This window comes from Anarrhichthys ocellatus, unplaced genomic scaffold (genome assembly GCF_004355925.1).
Source record: "Anarrhichthys ocellatus isolate YVR2014 unplaced genomic scaffold, GSC_Weel_1.0 scaffold29, whole genome shotgun sequence".
NCBI lineage: Eukaryota > Metazoa > Chordata > Actinopteri > Perciformes > Anarhichadidae > Anarrhichthys > Anarrhichthys ocellatus.
In genome coordinates, this window is record NW_022280059.1 from 3,427,919 (window position 1) to 3,448,950 (window position 21,032).

General features: G+C 42.9%; 2 protein-coding genes and 1 non-coding gene across 5 annotated transcripts in view; 1 reads left to right on the forward strand and 2 right to left on the reverse strand.

Moving 5' to 3' along the window:
- Positions 1–4,378: 4,378 nt before the first annotated feature.
- Positions 4,379–11,375, reverse strand: nek3 (NIMA related kinase 3). Of its 3 annotated transcripts, none has more exons than XM_031863726.1 (13): positions 11,323–11,375; positions 8,655–8,748; positions 8,468–8,565; positions 8,292–8,375; positions 7,913–7,980; positions 7,733–7,819; positions 6,684–6,738; positions 6,223–6,423; positions 5,803–5,917; positions 5,463–5,633; positions 5,232–5,354; positions 5,001–5,118; positions 4,379–4,771 (listed from the first exon to the last, which is right to left on the reverse strand). In XM_031863726.1, the coding sequence occupies exons 2-13, from the start codon at positions 8,695–8,697 to the stop codon at positions 4,705–4,707; spliced, it is 1,230 nt and encodes a 409-aa protein (XP_031719586.1). In that variant the 5' UTR covers positions 8,698–8,748; positions 11,323–11,375; the 3' UTR covers positions 4,379–4,704. The 3 variants fall into 3 exon arrangements, with proteins under 3 accessions (XP_031719586.1, XP_031719585.1, XP_031719584.1); XM_031863725.1 differs by lacking the exon at positions 11,323–11,375 and adding an exon at positions 9,332–9,655 and having other exon boundaries at positions 5,463–5,630; XM_031863724.1 differs by lacking the exon at positions 11,323–11,375 and adding an exon at positions 9,332–9,655.
- Positions 10,022–10,094, forward strand: trnak-uuu (transfer RNA lysine (anticodon UUU)). Its single transcript has one exon. It is a non-coding gene; the product is annotated as a tRNA-Lys (tRNA).
- Positions 11,376–18,338: 6,963 nt separating the features above from the next.
- The window catches only part of LOC116392235 (LHFPL tetraspan subfamily member 6 protein), a 39,937-nt gene continuing 37,243 nt past the window's right edge, over positions 18,339–21,032 (reverse strand). Inside the window, exon 4 of the mRNA XM_031863490.1 lies at positions 18,339–19,144. Coding sequence (XP_031719350.1) covers positions 19,026–19,144 — 119 coding nt within the window. The 3' untranslated portion in view covers positions 18,339–19,025. The remainder of the gene's footprint in view (positions 19,145–21,032) is intronic.

Consider the following 21,032-nt stretch of genomic DNA (forward strand, 5'->3'; position numbering starts at 1 on the left):
GGATATAGGGAAACAAGCAGCAGCACAGGCCACGGCCGTGACACGCTGGTTCCTGGTCAAACTTAGAGATGACATGCTTAAAGACCAAGATAATTGCACAGAGGTAGCGTCAAGCTAGAGAGGCATGTGTCATTTAATCATCACATATTGATTGTACTATGTACCTTTGTTTTCCATTTACACCACATTAAGGTAACATTTAGCAAAACACACAAGTATGCTTTATTGCTATAAACTGTTTTTCTAGCTGTCCTCTGGAGCGTGATTATTTTTAACGTTCTGAGTTGATGGATGGATTACACAACGTCTAAGCTTCAAGAGTCTATGAAATGATTTCCATGCCACACGGAAATTAGTTGACGCTGATGGCTTTCCCCGACAAAATACATAAGAAATTCTGAAACATTGTTTCCCTTCACAGTACACTCCCTGTACTCTCATCGCCGTGTGAAACTTTTCCATTGATGTAAACAGTGTCAGTATTTGGAAAGTCCAAGTATCACAGTGACAAGACCTTAATCTTTAACTCGTCCCTTTTTCCTGTTTGAACTTGTTCAGTGGGGTTGCACTGTTTTAGATCAGTGAGAAAAATGCTGACTGTGCTTTTACACAGAATCGATACTGAAATATTTGATTCATGCTGGGACCTGAACCACTGCAGCATTCTTTGTCATGCGTTGCATACAACGCAGTTTGGAGTTTGAATGAATCTGTGTCGACCTCATTGATTGACCAACATGCTGGCTTATTTTGACAAATACTTTGCTGCTATTCTTTTTCGAACAGAGGAGTAAAGCAATACTGTCGGCCTCCTCACTGTGAAAGTGAAATCGGGGGAGTTTCTCTGTATCAAATGCGTGCAGTCAAATCTGACTAATTTCAAAACCAAAATGCAGAGTGTTGCTTCTCACAGGATATACAGTAAACAGAAATAAAGAGGCGGAGGTGAGAAGTCTATGCTACAAGATGTGCGAGGTCAGTGTGTGATGTGAGATTCATCTTTAGATCAGTGTGTCGATTGGTGAAGTGACAAGGGAGCAAGCACTCAAATTCAATTTCTACTGTGGATTAGGCCGTGCTTCGTAGGCTGGAATCTTTCAGCATGAGACGATAAGTGATGAAGATCTGCTGCTGCCAACGTCACACGGTAGCAGTCTGTGGGAGCTACAAAAGGGGGAAGAAGAAAGTTGTGATACATTTGAATGGAATGATGTACTTCTTACTTCATAAAAAAATGAAGTGTGAAGTCTTTTAAAGACTGCTATCGATCTATTGGCTCGAAGGAAGGATGGCAAAGGGAGAGGCCAGCAGAGCCTGTGACCCTGCCTGAAGTCGGACCAGCCCATCAGGAGTCACCAAGGCGTGTGTGAGCCACGAACAATAGCAGCCTCTCAAACTCCTTTCAAACTGCTAATGGCCTGATAACCTGCGCAGAGCCCGCACTGTCCCACCTTACATAACATGGGCTCCAAATTTAACTGTCCCTGACCTTTTTACTCTGAGCGGCCGATGAATTGTGGAGCTCCACGACAAACCCCTGCTCGTCTATTGTCTGATACAGAAGCATGCAAACGCTGGCAGGAGACAATGGCGGGTCACTGCAGAGGGCTTGAAATAATCATAACAATGACAGCTCCCATATTTATAGTTGCAAAGAGACCTCCAACTGCAGTGCCTAAGTGCTTTGTTATTAACAGGAAGAGCTGCTCTCCGCAAAGAATAAACAGCACTTCTCTTTACTGGGTGAGTCACGGTAGCAGGTTTCATTGTTTCCCCTCACTGTGCGGTTGATACCACTGAGGCTGTAAGCATCTAATAAAAACTCAAATACGAATGTAGCTGAACATCTAAATGCAAATATATTAAAAAACACTTTTTGCTGTAAATAAGAAAGGAATCTGGTAGAAAATGCCTTTCTAAGCATCGGTAGCCAGACAGAGATCACTGGGTCATCTTGCATCTGCAGCACTCTTCCTGTGTCTGTGTGTGTGTGTGTGTGTGTGTGTGTGTGTGTGTGTGTGTGTGTGTGGGGGGGGGGGGGGGGGTTCAGAAAGCAGGACACAAAAACAGAACCGCGACAGAAGGGGAACAGAGATTATTGCAAATAATAGTCAATATTTCATCGTAGGCAATGACAGAAGGAGATGTGCAGACAAGCAAAATAAAAAGGTCTTCTGGGCATCATTTGATAAGAGGGGAAGCTGCTTGATTGTACGCTAACGGGTCACCAGGATGTAGCGGGAAGAAAATCAATGAAGCATTTCAGATTAGATGTCTGAGCAGGGGCCAGAGATTCAATCCGAGTACAAACTGTAGCACAGGGTGTTTTAAAATGAGTAACACTTCAAGGTAAGCTGAACAGAGAAAGATAGAGAGAGAGGAAGTGCTATGAGGGCCCTCAGTTCCACTGATTTTTTTTCACTCGTGAGCTGCTCAGCTGACGCTCGATGTTCTCAAACCAAGGACATTGTAGGTTTTGCATGTACCTTTGTAGGTTTCTCCCAAAAACACCGCGAGTACAACAGACACGACTTCACATCCTTCCTGCGAGAGGAAGCCCATGTTCAACAGCTCCAAGTGCAACCTCAGAAAATTGTTCAGTCACAACCTTCTTTTTCTTCTTCCATGCAGCAAACACCCCATACCCAATAATTGAAGAGCGTGGACTTAATAACATGAACACCTGCACAATTCCATGCAAAGCAATAGTCCTGCAATACATTCTATCTTTGTTTATAATGGTTAATGTTGTTTTTCTTATATTAATTATCATTATATAACAGCAATATAGTGTGAGATGCTGTTATTTATTATGCCCGCAGCAGATGCAGTGACTGAGCTTTATGTAAATATGAATAGAATCTGAATAATTTGAATAACAAAGATGGGAGGAAAAAAAGTGAAGAATCAATAAGGAAATTGAAATATAGCACATAGAAAGAAAAAATGTATACTGTACAAACTACTAGTTTTGTAATTCAACACAATATGCCAAATTGATCAACGCATTAGTGTCTAATAAAGATATAATAATTTTGCTTAGTAAAATACAATTTAAAGATTAAAAAGATTCCTGTTTTGATCAGAAAACATCTGATCAAATTAAATAAATAAACATAAGAGCATTTGAAGACACTTATAATATCCGACACTTTTTAACACTTAAGGCTAGTCCAGATTTCAGTCTCAAAAAGTACTGAGCTTCAATAAACTGCCAAAAAACTTGATTGCAGACGTTAATAACACAATCCTTATTCTACCATTCAAGCTCAGACTCCTCAGCTTACATTAGATGGCTGAACTACGAAGACGCCGTCTGGTTTGTGGTGGACACTGATGGGAGACCCTCCTATCTGCAGGACACAGTATGGTGGTGTTGTACACCACTTTATCTGTATCCTAACTAAACATGGACATCTTCGGAGGTACAAGGGGAAATAAAGTAAGAATTAAAAAAACAAAAGAGCAGGGGGCTGGGGTGTGAGGCCTGGAGGGGGATTCAGTGTGTCTTCAAGATAAGGGTCGAGCTGCGGCCCTGGGCTTCCTCAATAAAACACATCGTGGGCAGATTATGTGTATCGCGGAGTCCTCCTGTCAGCTAATGGGAGGCCTCAGCCTCAACTTTGGCAGCGGGATAATCCATCCCTGGTGTGACTGTTGATGGTGAATCAGCACCATTATGGTTTTGTTGACTCAAGGGTCTGTAGTATCCTGTTGAGCCCAAACTGTCATGGGCGAGGCTCGTTTTGGGTTTTTACCAACATGCGGTTAAGCTCTTGTCCGTTCCTACTCCGTATTGTTGAGCTTCTAATTTGGCAAAACAAAGACAGGAACAGGCTCGACTTGTTCCCTTTCATTAAATGTCTTTATGCTTCCAATAACTAAGAACAAAAATCCCTTTAATTCAGATGCAGGCAGCATGAGCACTCCCACACTTATCTGACTGTATCTGATTCTTACTATTAAAAAGGATTTCAACAAAGGTTTAGTTATATTAATGTTTCTCGCTCCCACCCACTACAAACGGTTCACATCAGTGATTTCAACTCCACCTAGTGGCAGATAAATAGACCAGCAGTCACCTCTCAGCGTCTGCACCATTGTGTGGGGTTGTTATTGTCTTGCCAAGGAGTAAAAGACAAAGAATACCAGTCACTGGTCATGTTTCGTGTACTTATCATATTGCATGGGATATGGACATCAGAGGGTGTGGGCGGGCTCGTGACCCCGTGGAGACCCAGCTGCTCTGAGTAATATTTCCTGCTTCTCAAACAAAGGCAAACATTAGCTTCCAGACGGCCTCAATCTACTGGGAATGTTATCATTGGTAACTCGACCGGTACGCGCTAGATGTGCAAAATCAAATGGGAGGCAGACGCACACACACACATCTTTATGTAAAAATTTTTTTTACGACAAGTTCAACAATATCCAACTCAAACTGTAGTGCTTTGTTGCAGCAGTGCGATCAGGTTCACACAGATCACTGCAGAGCTTGAAACGTTCAATATGCAGAAACTACGGTCTTACCGTTACTGTCTGAGCGTCACTGGCTTTTTGTAAACTTGGATATAAAGATGCTATAAAAGTTGGTCCTCATTTATCGGATCAAGACCTGGTCTTGTGTACATGATGTGAAATGATTTAGCGCCTTTAGTGAATGTAAACACCTTGTGATTGTGTCGGCTCAGCACAAATGAGGCTTTAGTGTTCTGAAAACATCTTCTCAGCTTCATCCATCCAGTCACACGGAGATTCTTCCTCAAAGTCTCTGTGAAGCGAGAAGAACAAACAATTTGACTTTGTTTTCATATTAGAAGTCATACAAAAAAAACTGTACATTCAACAGTCATCAGAGATTCATACAAACCTCCCTTTGTACATTCATATTCAATGTGAATGTCATTGTGAGTAATGTATATTAGAATAGAATAAAAGCAGAAGCCTACAGCTACTGTACCAGACAGAGGAGATAAGGGTAAGTAAGAAGAGTTACTTACGTGTCCTCGTCATCAGAGCGCGACTGCAGACGCTCCTCGTCTACAGCCACTTCAGGCTCACCACCGTCAGTGTCGTCCCCCTGTGGCTGGGAGAGGGGTCCCACCAGAGGGTCCTCAACTGAAAAAGAGAACCCCCCAGAGGACTGTTTATATCACCCACGACGGTGGCATACGACGTATTCCTATCAAGAGGGAAATGACTTATTAACAAGTATTCAGATTTCAACAGACCTCCCGTGTTTATTAAAAAGGTGCTGAAGGCTCTGCTCAGCCGGGCCTTCTCCAACAGACTCAGAAGCCTCTCAGGAGGATCCCTGTCCCATCGTCTCCTCTGCCTGCTGTCCTCTGGCTCCTCTGACAACACCCGGGACAAACAAGGACACACAGCTGATATACACTCTGACACTGCACGTCATTCTACCGAGCTTCCAGGAAGTGAAAACGCTGCTACTGCTATCATACCTCCATGAGTGGAAGCTGTGAAGGCCCGGTCGGTCGATGCCATGCTGTCAGATGACGAGACGAGGCTGGCATTGGCCAACATCTGCCGCACAGTGTCTGTCGGCCCAGTGGCCCACTGCTTTCTAGGTCCTGGCTCTCTGCTTTCACACTGTGCTTCGGGGGAACCCACTCCTGAGGAAAGAGGTTACTTAGGATACTTAATATATATTTATTGTTTTCAGTAGGGTCCTGACAACCACATATTCCTAGCGGTCTTCACAAAAATGTCTGGGATGTGGCTCTCCCGGCATCGCAGCAGTAAATCATATTTTCTTGACAACGCTGTTAACTTGGACTCTACCTTCACATGTCAACGTTTTTATTAAACTCCTTTCTCCCAGAAGATCAGCCACCTTCTTTCCCTCCTCTCTGTTCCAGCGACCCGTGCGCCTCCCCTGCTCCTGCGTCTCCAGCGCCTGTAATAAGGTTCAAAGCGCTGCAGTAAATCACAACACATAACATCAGCGCCGCGGCCATCTGAACTAACAGCGCCTTGTCAAAGGGCAGATTCCGCACGGGGGGGTCACCTCAGCTGGGGAAATTGTGTAAGAGTTTAAATTCTCACTTTGACACCGTGTTGTGACAGCGTTGTCGTACTGACGGACGAGCGGCCGTTAAATCACGTCTGGTTTCAACTGTTTTGAGTGGCTGTCACCAGGCGTGAAGCTCAAACTGCAGAGAACGGCACTTCTAAGTGCACAGGTGCCAACTGCGTCTGTACCTGGGAGGGCAGGTGCGTACGCAGGAGTCTGGAGGCGCGGTGAGAGGTCAGGATGCTGTGCAGGGACGGCCTGTCTTTTGGGTTTGTCTTAAACATCTGCTTGAGCAAGTACTGCAGCTCGTAGGGCAGGCGATTGGGGAGTGGAGGGTACGCGCCCCGGCACACCTTAAGGATCAGGCTCCTCCAGCTGGATGCCTGGAACTAGACACAAGAGCGGAGGCGTGAGGAATCTCCGGGACAACAAACCATGTTTAAAAAACAAAATACACAGCAGATGATGGAAATCAGCTGAAGATACCGGGCCTCCCATCATTCCACAACAAAGATTTTACAGTATCTCGCTGTGACGCAAGATGACAGCAGGAATGTTGCACACAATGAGTCATTGACAATATTTGGAGAGAGGCCCACAGTCAAAGTCGTGGAACACGGCGAGAGAGGAGGGAGGGAGGGGGAAGTACCGGGTGTTGCAGGGTGCAGAGCTCGTAGAGAACGCAGCCCAGAGCCCACACGTCGCTGCAGGACACACAAACACAGAGGTGGTTATTCATTCACTCCAGACATTAGTCATGTACTGGCACGGTCACGAAGGTAAGACAAGACGGGTTAGCCCACGCACGAGTTACATAATCACCGCCGAGCTGAGAACACAGACTTTAGAAACATCATGAGGAGTTTTATTCTTCGTTAAAAAGTCTGTACATTCAATTGTCCTTTAAAATTTGAATGACTGGATTTTTGGAAATTGTTAGTGCTAGTAGCTACGCAGTAATTGTGTAAAGAAAACAGAGTGTGTACAGTATATTTCTGTATTGTGTCGTTTCACTCCTCGGGTCAACAGACACCAGGAGATGAAGCCAGAGCGAAGCACAACGGCCCGTGGGAACAGATGCCAGCTGGGGATCCCAAAAGGTAATCAGTACCGTCCCCGGCACACGCTTCAATCATGGGGAGAATGAGCAGTAGCTCATCTCCATTCAGCCCTAAAAGGCTCCTCTCCAGCCTCAGTCAGGAGGAAGGAAGGCACGGCCGTACACAGGAGGTGGATAATTCCTGTTGAATGTCACTCCGAGGAAGACGGAGGAGCCTTTCGCTCCATTTCCCTTCTGTTTCTTGTAAGGCTAAATTTCCCTTCTGGGAATTAATATTGCAAATTTTCTGCACATATGGTCAATAACGTAAATAACATGTGCACATTCAGCAGACACCTTATAAGCATCAATATAAATAGACTAGTGTGCATAGTCGTCCTCAATACAGCAACATTAGCCTGGACACTGTGTTTATGTACACGGCCCTCCGTACCACATTTTACCAATCATATTTATCCCTCAGCTTTTCCTTTGTTGTTCTATAATTGGGGGATTCTTTTTTTTTTGCTTTACCCAATTAATACTTCCTGTTAAAATTACCCAATTTCCTCAAATGGGCATTAAGGTTTAATCTTATTTCTATTTGAACGTGTGCCGTAGAACATGGAGGAACCCGTCAAACGAACACGGTGCGATACCTCTTATTGTTGTATGGCTTGTTGTCCCAGATTTCCGGAGCCACATAGTACGGTGTCCCAACATATGTGTGAGCGTACGCCTTTGAGCTGCAACACAATTACAAAAATAATTGGTCAGAGCACAAATGTAGCGGCAGCAAAGAGGCAAACTATAAATCGCTGCCTCTTCTCTTCCTGTACCTGTTCAGAATACACGCTGAGCCAAAGTCCCCGAGCTTGATTGTCCCATTATCTGTCAGGAAGATGTTCTGAGGACGGAAATGAAAAAGAAGTCATGACTTTGACACAAGGCCAAAACAAGAGCAGCCAAAATGATGATATTATGCATAAGTGGGAGGCGATGCTGTGATCTTATCTCGATCAGCAATTTCACCGTTGTTCATTTCACTCCACGGCCTCTCGCACTAATGAGATTTCATCAACATGCATCCAAGCAATAAACTGAATTATCGACTTCCTGTTCCGACTCACAGAACATCTGATCTTCCTCATGAGTTCGTAATGTCTGTTCTATGTGTGTTAACCATGTTAGACGTATAGTAGCTATAAACTACTGCACCTTGGACTTCAGATCTCTGTGCAAAACCCGTCTATCGTGGATATGCAGCGCGGCGGCACACATTTGAGCAAACCACCTCAAGATCTGGAAAGAAAAGATAAAACAAAACACAGAACACATTAAACATCATGTGAAACATTAAACAGTGAGAATATTTGCAGGAGGTCGAGGCTTACATCGTCAACACAGAACTGCATAGTTTTCTGCTGCCGGATCCTCTGGAGCAGGTCTCCTCCGCTGCAGTACTCCATAACAATACACAGGAGGTCGTCAGCTGAACAAACACAACCACACCATCTATCCTGCAGTCCGAACCGTAATAACTGTACCGTCTTGTTAGAAGAGAGTTAGCGCCGTGAATACCTTCGAATGCCTCCCTGAAGGCCACAATGTTAGGATGTTTCATTCTGGACAGCAGGATGGCTTCCCTCCTCGCATTCTCCAATTTAGAGGGATTCTATAAAAATGCAAAATACAAGCATGGATGCATTCTACACATGACATCTATTGCACTTCTGTCCATCCTGGGAGAGGGATCCCTCCTCTATTGCTCTCCCACAGGTTTCTTCCTCTTTTCTCCCCGTTAAAGGGGTTTTTGGGGGAGTTTTTCCTGTTCCGATGTGAGGGTCCCGGGACAAGAGGATGTCAAATGTGTACATATTGTAAAGCCCTCTGAGGCAAATTTGTGATTTTGGGCTATACAAAAATAAATTGAATTGAAATAGAATTGAATTCTCTATTATGCCAAAACAATCAGCCTCCACGTCTCTGCGCTAGGCCACAATCCGGTAGGTTATCAGCGCAGAGACATTTCCATATCCTACCCCAGGGACATAACAGTCTGGAAGTAGTCTGCAGCAGGGTGGTGCAAATCCAACATCTCCTCCCTTAATACCCTATTTTATTACTGCAATGATTGTTACCAGAAAGGCTTGCTGCGTTGGGGGGATTCTGTTCAAGTTGAGTTACTTCACAGGTGAGGGGAAAGCTACAGTAGCAGCAGTAGTATAGTAGATAGTAGTATCTCTGTTTGCACAAACCTTTGGCAGCTGGACTTCCTTGACCACATACTTCTCCTGACTGCTTTTACACCGGACTAACAAAGCCCGGCCGAAGGACCCCTCACCGATGACTCTCTGGAGCGAGTATCTCTCCATAGAGCTCCTTCATAAATCACAGGGAGAGCCCAACAAAGGATAACAACAACTCATCGAGCTACAACAGAATGAGCCGGCGGAGGCGAGAAGATTGCCTTTTTTCGGTCTTCAGTGCTCACATTGAGACATTTAAAACGTTTAATAAAAGAAAAATTTGCCCCCCAAAAGAATCTACCCGACTCGTGCTGTTTGTTTAGCCGCTACTTCCTTATTATTATATGACGTAGGCGATATAGACCTGTAGTGCGCGGCGTGGCCGCTCGATGGCGGTAGAGTACAGTCTCTAAATCCTTCATATTATAATAACATATTTATAATAATAATATCGTTATAGTAATTTGTCATAGTAGTCCAATAGTTTCATATTGTGCTCTGTTTTTGAACTGCTTATGTAATGTATTTCTTACCGTTTCCTCTTGTAATATTTGTTTTCCAAACCATCACTTGATGTTCTGCCGCTGAATTGGGACACAGCTATTGTGTCTACTCTATACAGTATGCGCTGCTCTAAGTGCTGCTATACTTTATTACAATTATTGATTTATATAAGATATACGTCAGCATGCACACAGAGCCCGGATAGCTCAGTCGGTAGAGCATCAGACTTTTAATCTGAGGGTCCAGGGTTCAAGTCCCTGTTCGGGCGGACATGCTTTTCTTTAGGCCAAGATGTACCTTCCTGTTTTAAACTAACTACCACTTGACGGAGTAAGAGAATGCGATCTGTGACTGGAACTGGTACAAAACCCTGTTTCCTGATCTGACATGTCCGTTCACATTCGTATCAAATTCACAGTATGAGACTACGCTGTGCAGACTGTATCAAAGTGCAACGATAATATAAATCTGGTTTAAAAATGAAAGCAGACTGCACTGTAGCGGATTACACAATATCAGCATCTTTCAAGATCATTTTCACATCACACAGCAATGAATGGAGACCACCAAAACATGCAATGCAATTGTGAACGGTCAGCACAAATGTAAAGTGTATGCTACAAGTTTTGTAGTTAAGAAACCTGAAAACGCACAGGAAGATAGTGTGCAGCAGAATTCCCCACACATCTTGTGCAGGACAAACCAAGTATCCCATAGCCAAATAACGATTGCATAGTGCAGAGTCCAAATGTCTAATATCTGTCTCGTTACCTCCAGCATTTCGCTCTAATGGCAGTGCTCTTCCACAGGGGGAAAATAAAGGCAATCATTGGGTAAATATTGGGCATGTCTGCAACAGTCTGTCTGCAGCTCCTCGACTGTGCTGCAAATGCTGTTTAGTAAAATGCGATGGGCACTTTATGTTTTGTTGGAGCTGAAAAAGTTCCATCCATTATAAACGCAGGGATCGCCGGGGAGGGGGGTGGAATCGATCCAGGCTGACATTGGGCGTGATGAGCAGTAAATTAGGTCCACACCCTGGGCAGGAAGCCGCTCAATCCCCGGCCTGACACATAGAGATCACAGTCATGATAGAGACAGACAACTATACACGCAATTCCTGTTATGTTTATCTGCACGTCTCTGGACTGTGCAGTCGCAGGACCCGCAGAAAACACTCCGCACACAGAAGGGCCGGACGGCGGTTTCGAACCCTCAACCCGCTGGCTAACCACTGATTTAAAAGGGTTGGTAATAATGAGAAACTAGCAAGAGTATGCTAGATTTAGAAAAAAATATCCAACCGAAAACCCAACCCAGTTTTGCAGCTCTTTTCCAATGAAAGTAGCTAGCATCCAAAAGTTGCTAAAGCTAGCAATAAAGTTGCCAAGTCGGCACCACTTCAGGCCAAAGCCCCTCCCCGCAAAATAATCATTATGACAGTAAACATATCATAATGAATGTAAACAGCGAACATGGCTGTTGTTAGTACTCACAATTGTTAAGCTAGCAGCTTGTGGAAGACTCTGTTGACACGCAATGAGCGCACCGGACATTTTAACACGTGCAGAATATGCATAAGTAGGTATGTAGACAGGCAGGTAGCTCGTCCAATCATTACATCGAATCATTGCATCCAGGCCGAATGAAATGATTGGACGGGCTCCATACAGTCCTGAAAGAGCCACAGATGCAGGATTTTTTCTTTCTTTTTTTTTGTCAGAGCATTTTATACATTGATTGTTGTCAGGATGTAATCAGAATTTCAACAAAAATGTCAATAATGTTTTTTACAGACGAGACAGCAATGAGCTCTTGGTATTATATAATAAGCTACCAGTCTAGAAGTATGTCAGAGAGTAGGACAACTGACACCTCCAGCTGGTGATTTTCATGAGAGAAAAATAGGCTAAACGTTCTTTTTAATCATCCATTTCATCATACAAAACTTCACAGTTGATTCTACCAAAAGATCTATAAAAGCTGTTTGAATAAAACCTGAATGGACTGAGAGAGAAGGCATGTTCTGTGTCATCCATCTATCTAAACTACTTATTTTAACCCCAAATAGCAGCTTGGCCCTTGGTGAGGTGTAACAAGACAGTGTTTGTATACTTGGCTGAAGTAAAGTACTGTCAGGCTGTTCGTTTGAGTCTTCTCTGACCCCTAAGTGAGGAACTTTCACAAGACCAACTATCTAATCATTCATTAGGATATGCTGGTTATTAAAGATGGAAACCAAAGGGACCAAGCTGTGCCAGTATGTGTGAGCGAGAGAACCTTTACAACAAATTTGAAAATATTTAATCTGTGAGGTGATACCTGCGAGATGAAGATCATGTTTCTCCAGGAACGGGCTTTTCTGTAAGTGGCTGGTGCTGAGTGAGCATTTAAATGCAGAATCGTAAGGTATCTCTCAGAGGCTGAGTCACTTCTCTGAGGTTGTGCTGACAGAAGACTGACATAAAGCAGCTGTGGGGCAATACATAATTAAAACTGAGCCTCTAGTGTGGAGGTTTCTCAATCCAGGGATCGGGCCCCCCACGCGGGCCTCCTTGACATATAAGCGATTTATAAGAGTTATTTATTGATAGGTGTCTGAAAGAGAATATGAAATGTATGACTTATTCAGGTGGCAGCTCGATAACTCTTTAGCTCCTGGGGCAATGACAAGTTTGGGACCAAAAAAAGAGTCAAGAGTCAAAAATGCTGCATGAATGACTTCCTGTGATGTAAAAAACTATAAAGAGAAAGTTGCTTGAGTCGTGTAATGTGTCATTTTTAAGCTTCGGTTAAATCTTTATGTTTGAGGTTTTCATTGATATTAATCTTTCTTAACATTAAAAAAATCTTGGTGTCCTGCCAGTCTATATTTTAGGCTCACATCGTATTAAAAAGCTATCAGAAGGTATTTCATGGGGACAGGACATCCACTGCCTAAGGAGGTGAACACTTAAGACCCTCAGAGGCCCATTCAAAACCAGAGAAAGATAATAAAAAAGAATTGGTGGTTCAATATATATATATATATATTAAAAAATAGACATAGAATATGGGATTGTTTTAAATGGTGACACATTTCAACGTATACGGCAAATTATGACGGCAGTGTTAAATGTTCGAATGTATGTCCTGGGAGAAACGAAAACTATAAAGAGGAAGAATTTAAAACAATCTTAATATCGTTCAGCGATTCAAATAGAGTGAACGAATGAGCTGAAACAAACTGGCAATTGAGTTTGATTAGCAGGCTATCACAGACGGACATCAAAGAAGCAAAACTACGATCGGTTGTGCCGTGTCGGTGAAGCCACTTTGTGGATGGTGAAGGTCACTCTGTGGGACGATCCAAAGCTGATCTAAACTTTAAGGTCCATTTGAGCATTACTTAGCGGGGGTTTTATCACCATTCTTAACCTGGGAGCATATGTTGATCCCCACATAATCACCATGGATGCCGTCACCTTGTCCCTATATTTATCAGTGCAGTGCTGTTAATAGGTTTATTCTTCACAGGCTTTGGGGATGGATCCTTCTCTCCTTTCTTTCCTCAGAGGCAACAGTTACAGTTTATTAATACAGAGGGAACCTGCCAGCTTTATTATGTACTCACAAATAGGATGACATCACAACACTAGATGTTAGGGTGTTATATCGTCTACAGCGGTGTCAGAGAGCTTAGAAGCACACATCAGACCTTTGCGGGATGATGAGGTGAGCTGACGAAAGAGTGATGACATCGGAAGAATAAGCATAATGTGAACACATCCTAAATAAAGACAAGACCTTCATTTTTGACATTGTGTAAAGAGAGTCACTAAACTACCATACGCCCGTACCCCATGTACCACAATTCCTATATTTATCAAGTGTTCACGTGATGTTTTCCAGGGGTCCTATTCCACTCCTCGGAGACTTGTGAGGTATTCTTGATAGAGTTACCACAGGACCATACCACATGCAGAACATGTGGTGAATTACCACAGAACATGTGCTACATTCCTGTGGTAGATGCCCCAAAATTCCACACAAGCCTCTGAGTAGCACAGAAATACCTGAGGGAAATGTCACAGGAACACAAAAAAGTACCAGATGAAGTTACCTAAAACACAAAGCAGAACATATGACATTTTACCACTGGGGATGTTTTGTTTTGGTCTCCACACAAACAATATTTATCTCTTTAAATGCCATGCTATGTTATTTGGTGTTATTTACTGAAAGCATGCAGTGGGTTTTATCACAGCTTGTTTGCAGGGTTAGGGATAATTATTTTCTTTTTAACATTGCACGCACGTTTAATGTATCATGAAACGTCAAACAACAAAGGTTGTGGGGTGATCTTCATCTGCTGTCTTAATTAAATAGGTCTCTAATTTCCCAATAGATATATCAGTTGGCTCAAAGTAACTTGACAAAAACAGCATTTAAAAGTTAGGTGTATGGTTACTGGGGATTAAGGGATCAAGGCTGGATTCTTAAACTTGAAACTGCATAAATACCAGTGACCAGAGAGCTGTTTGTGACTGATAAAATGCTGGGATTAACTTTATCAAAGACCTTCTGGAGGAGACTCCTCTGGGACAATATTTAGGGGACCCGGTGATGCTCTTCATGTGACCAACGCCTCCTTAAAAACACGACAGGAACATAGGTTTTGAGACAATTCTAAACAGCCTCAAAACAGCCTCAAAACAGCCTCAAAACAGCCTCAAAACAGCAGCAGATTGGGAACCGGCTGCTCACAAGCTTTTGATGAAGGATAAAAGAATCTGCATGTTTCTCCTGGGAGGATTCTGTGCGGCAGAGTGCTGATAGCAGAGCTGATTACACTGAACAGTGTTAAGACAACATGTTAGATAGGAGCTCAGCGACTGCTGCTCTTGCATCTTCTCTGCATATATCTCTCATTAGAGCAGGTCTTCCATAGGGTGCTGGAATATTTGCACTCTGTTGATGGTCTCTGATGTTCGATTTCTATAGGGGTTTATGTTCCCCGAGTAAACAGAAGGCTGTGAAGCTGCATTTCTTTTTCTCGTTTAAATTGTTCAACAGATTCAGTGAACTGTGCCATCTCTGCAAGCTTTGAGAATATTCACAATGTTTTTTTTGAGAGCTATGATTTCAGTTCTCTGAAAAGTTGTGAGGCGTTACTTTTGGTTTTTAGAAAGTATAACCTCGCTGTAGCCAGGTCTCACCCGGCTTAGAAATAATGCTACTGCCTGAGTTTGAACTTTAACTGAGCTAGCTTGAAATGAGATGCCAGCCTCCATCCTGCATGTTTTCATTAATGCTATGTCAGGTAACACATCTTTGAGAGGATACCGGAACGTTTTCAGTCTTGCTTCTTTCCTCCCATCCCTCAGCGCCACTGTGCTCTTACCAGAGAAAAAAATGACTTGGAGATGATGGAATGAAGTGGTACAGAGGAGGAAGAAAACGGGGAGGTCATTTGGGATTTAGATGTTTAATTCTAAAAACGTAGTCCTCTGTCCTGTGTGAATTGATGCCCATTTCAACCAAATAGTAAAATAGATCTCAGTAAGGAGCTATCATCCTGCATGCAGATAATTGATAACCTTGTGCTACGTCCTCACATTTCCCCCCAATTTGTCTCACATTTTACTTCTAAGGCTCTGCAAACCCATGTTAAACCCACACAGGGGCTTTTAATTACTCTGGCTGACTAGACCTCTTCTGAGGATGAGCATGCACAGACACTGCATCTCTCTGACTCATTCTTTGCTGCACACACAATGTAAGGTGGGACAAATGACATCTTTATCACGAGCCTTTTCCACGGAAGACATTCTGACAGGTGTAAATTAATAAAAATGAAAGATGGCGGCGTTCTGTTTGGTTTCAGGGTCCTGCTTTTGCGAATAGTGGCTCCCTGGCACCATGTCCCGGCTTACTGGGACACCTGAATAGAACCGAGCCCTCGTTAATGTTATCATGATCACCTGTGCTTTTCCAACTATGACATATTGAAAACATCTGCTGTGAAAGAAAGCCTGCAATAACTGCCCCCTTTGAACCTGAGCAGCGGTGTAATCAGCCGGAATTGGAAACACCTGTGTGGGTGTGTATGACCTTCAAAGGGTAAACAGCGTGGCACTGTTAATATCGAGGAGACTGACATTTTGTCTCATTAAAATATGCCTCTCCCAGTATGAGGATTACCTTTTTCTGAGTTCAAACAAACTGCTAATACCCTGCTCCTGTATCCCTGTAGGGGGACCAGTGGACCGTGAGCCGCTTCTCCCTGTGTGTGAGCTTTGATTGTCTGGTGTATGTTTAAAGAATTCCCATCACCCGGACAGGGAAATATGATAATTGACATGCCACTAACTGGCAGTTCCTAATTGCAGTGGGTACACGTAAGGCACAATATGAAACAAAAATGGAGTTATACATTTTAAATCAGCAAGATTGAGTGAATCTAAACATTTTTGGCCCAAACCACTGCACTTTCTGGGGAACACTGATTGTTAATGTGAAACACCTGCGTGACTGTCTTTGTTCTCATGCTGCAGACACTGCCCTTAAAAACAATTTACTCCACTGCCAGTGCATTCACATATAGTATATTACACAAGGCTGACAGACCACTATATTGCTATATACAGGCTCTATATTACAGCAGTCACGGCTCACTATCTTGATATCCTGCAGCATTATCAATTAATAATGCAATATCTTTATGGAGATTGTTGTTATAGGAGCACAAAACCTTTTTTAAGCAGAGTTGCTCTGAAGGGCAGTAATTATCTCGCAAGGGTACTGTCGAGGAAAGAAAACTAATTAGAAAGAAATTAATTGAGGCAGAATATTTAACTGGTTGAACTCTATAAAGGTGATTCAGTGCTTTCCCCCTAAAACAATCCCCGCTAGTATAAGATTAAAACAGACAGAGCACAATTTAAGGCTTTTCAACTGACGCCATGCGATTGTGTTGCCTGTAACTTCAGCAGCATTCACTTTGTGGTATGATTTTTTTCTTGCTGGTTTTCCATATGTTTTATTCTTCTCATGCCATTTCCCTTCACGATTAAAGAAAATCAATTAGGAGAAGTAAGAAAAGAACATTCTTTTGCAGGCTATATTTCTGGATCCAGCTGCTAATTTGCAGCCTCAAGAGCTAATCCAGGAAGTAATCCTGCTGGTCTTCCCAAATCAGAAATGTAACGGAAAAAAGGTAATCCATGTCATTTTTAAATTGCATTTATTTTTTGGTTCCACTCATTAAAGTGATTGCATTTTGAACATTTGTATTAAATGCTCAAATGCAGGTTTGTAAAATGCTCTTAAAGGGCCAGTTCACCCAAATTATAAAAGAAAACGCAGATAGTTCTGCTTTTATTTGTCCTCTGTCAGAGTTTTCTGCCTTTACCCCAATATAGTGGTGGTCATTATAAACCAGTGTGTGGTCCTCACTCTATTAAAAATTATACTTTATAGTGCTCAGAGCGATCAGCAGCTCAAGTCATCTTTAATCAGTTACAGAAGTTGTAATATCTCTTTTACTCAGCAGCTGACAAGAGCAGCATGCACTTCCCACACATTTTGCATGTTTTAAGACAATCAGCCGCCTACGAGTAACAAGTAAGATTGCATCGTACAGCCTGTCTGTCAGTCTGAGGTACGGGTACTGATGCAAAGTAGGGAGCGCTCCAACGTAACCCCAATGTGTCAGCCTGTGCTGATGAGGCATCTGGTTGACGAATCGCGGGTGATATCAATCAGCACGGCAGATCAGACAGAGTGAGAGCGGAATGCAGAGGAGCCATGCTAACATATTAAACAGAGCAAGTACTGAGAGAGAAATTTCTCAAGTGAGGATGGAGGAGGGGGGGGGGGGAGCGGTGTTTCCAGTATCTGGGGACGCCGCGCATTGTGAGAAAACGGGCATGCTAATAATGAGGGCCAAATACTTGGAGAACAGCTGCATTGTAAATGAGCTGACTTTGTACACTCGAGCTTGGATGAATCTCTGAAGTGTTGTTTGTTAATCAAAGGAGGTAAAACGGAGAGGAACAACAAAAGGACTAAAAATAGGGACTGGAAAGCTGGGAGCAGCTCACATACAGCTGTGGTAATTGCTATGAAAAGGTTACCATTATTGTTATTCTCACTGTGAAGGCAGGTGGAGGGACTCGGAGATAGCCCTTGACATTAAGCTGATGGATGCGCGGCTACTTCATGTCCCAGGGCGTGATTGCATCTCAGGCTTTGTCTGGAAGACTCGGACGCTTTGAAGTTGAGCAACCTGATCAAAAGGCAAATAATCTGACTAGAGGTCATGGGATTTACCTCATCAATAAAAGGGAAAAGTTAAATTCACAAGCGCTACCCGTCCTTATCCTCTTTATCGATTGAGGGGGGGAGGGCTCCCACTTGTAGTGAACATCACGGAGATCAAGAGGTCATTGGAAAAGCTTTTCAGGAATGTGAGACGAGGACTGTTCAGTTAACCTCAGGGCGTATTGTTCGACCGAAATAACTTTAAATACAATATTTCAATAAACATTTATTTACAAAACGAAAATAATGACAAAGAATACTTCGAAGAGTGGATACAAAACATGTGCTAATATGATAAAATACATTATCGTACACGACGTATATCATCTTATGAATGTGTTAAATAAACTATGCTTAGACTTTTGGGATCTGAACAGGTTGAGTCGAGGAAGCAGGCAGCCAGTGTTGGATTGCTTTACATTATAGGGATTATTGCATTTCAGTTTGTGTTTAAGGCAAGGATGAGACATGAAGAGGACACGGAAACACTTCACGTAACAACGAAGCAAGATGACTTTTCTCTTCATCATCATCAGGGAACACTATTCACATAAACATCAATGACTGAAGAGGAGGAAGACAAAAAAAGAAAGAAAGAAAGAGAATACTCTTAAAGAAATGTAACATTTTTACAAATAGGATTGGTCCATACATTTTTAATTTAAGAACAGCTCTTGAGAGAAGAACAAGTTTTTCAAAGCCATGTGTCTGCGTGTGTGTCTTGCATTATGAAACAGTCCCTGCAGTTGTCAGACGAGTTGTGTCCCATGACGCACCATAACGACTTGGTGTCTTTGGTGCCTGATGTGCTGTACTGGTGCGAGTCCGCAGGGTCGGAGTCCTCTCGCTTTCCTCGTTTCGCCCGGGGTCTCTGCCTGGCCCCGTTTCCCTCCCGTCAGTACGGGTACTGCTTCTGCTTCTTCCCCGCGAAACAGGACAGCCAGGTGCACAGCAGCATGGCAGCCGCCGCCCCGGCCCCTGTGCAGTAATACGCCCAGCCGATCTGGCAGGAACCTGCAAGAGGAAAGCAGAAGATTCAGGGTGATATCTTTCCACCGTTGGGGTTTTTCTCCGTCCGTCAGTCAGCAGGAGATCTCCAAAAACCCATGAATGTATTTCAATGAAATTGGGATGGATAAGCCGTGGGCCAGGGAACAACTGATTCCATTTTTGGTTTCACCAGAGTGTCTGAAGAGTCCTGCACTGCTTACTCTGCACTTTGGGAGTACTGCTCATAAATCTGGCATCACTTCTATAATAAACGGGGAAAACAATCTATAAAAGAGCTCAAGTTTAAAACGGTTTACTCCATAGAGATAAATAAACTGCAGGAGGATATAATACTTGCTTCTTATTCAAGTCATGTACTTGCAATGGTAAAATTGAAGTGATTAGAGACACTTTAGTTTTAACAAGGCTTATTTCTTTTGTTTGTGCTCATAATTGTAATAGCTCCACTTTTGTTGTCCTATGTACACAGAGTGCCCGTCCAAACGTGGTAACAACTGGCACTGGACCATAGTGTATGAATGGATAACTGAATGGTGATCCAGGTGTGGAATTTTCATCTTATACACGTAGACATTAGTGAGCATGTATTTGAAGCTTACCGCCTACTGATAACATAACATGTCGGTTCATTTGAAAGGCTTTGCACTGTCTGCATCATAAGAATACTACAATATCTCTATTATTGCTTTCGATCAAACATTAACATTTTTGATTCAGTTTTATTTATACAGCCCAATATCATGAATCTCAAACGCAGCACATGACACCCTCTGTCCTTTTCGACCCTCGCTTCAGATGAGGAGTTGAGAGCAGAAAAAATGTCGTGAACTGCTTAACATTTTTGTTCAAGCCACAACATTTCCCTTCCTCTTGTGAAAAAGGGTCGGCATTGCTGAAACAAATGCACTGGACATAGTTAAACTTCATTTGCAAACAGACAAGTCTGGTCCGTGCCAAATGCTCTCTCACAGCACAGACTTTTGGAAAGCACACCAGAGGCAGAATGTGCTGAAAGTGAGCCAAAAGCTAGCCCAAATTAAAACATAAAGGGCCTCCTTCTTTAATCCTCAAAAGGGAATTATGTGCACTGTCAAAGAAGGATCTGACCTAAATCTGCCGCTAAATCTGGAAAAATGTTGAGATGACCATCAAGAGTTCTCATTTGAAGAATCAAATTTTGGGGAGAATGTGTGATTGAATGTAGTTGTCTGACTAGCAGCCGGGTGGTAGGAGGAAGAGGCGTCTCATTAACGAATCATATCAGCTGCCTTCTCACTGCGGAATCCTAATTCAGCAGACAAAACTAAAAACACTTATTTCTCAGAGCCCCATTTTTTTTCTGCTGCAAATTTCTCTCACTGTCGGCATTACTGAAAATGAGCTTCCCCTCTTTTGAAAACGTGGCTGTAGTTTATTAACTATTAACATGATGTGGAGTATTCCATTTGAAAACATGTCAGGTCAAAGCAATGACTTGGATCTTCCATGCATTCATTCTGTAGGACATAGGTGTGATCATTTCCCCAACTCGTTCTTCTTCTTCTTCTTCTTCTTCTTCTTCTTCTTCTTCATATATTCAACATGCATGCAATTAATGTGTCCTGGCTGCAGCAACACTCAAAGCATTTGAATTACTAAAGTACCGACTGCTCTCTTCATGATTAATGAACGGAGTCTGCGTTCTGGCCCCACTTTGTGTGAAATCCGCTGCTCTCGCGGCAGAACATGTCAGTCATGTCATGAAACAAGACAGCAGTGAAGCTGAAACAACTGCGTTGCAGCTTAACAACAGGCTGAAGCAAAACGCACCTGTTAACAATAATTCCCATGTACTGAGAAGAGCCTGTTCTTTCAAGGAGGAAATGAAAAGATTACAACCTGATATCCAACA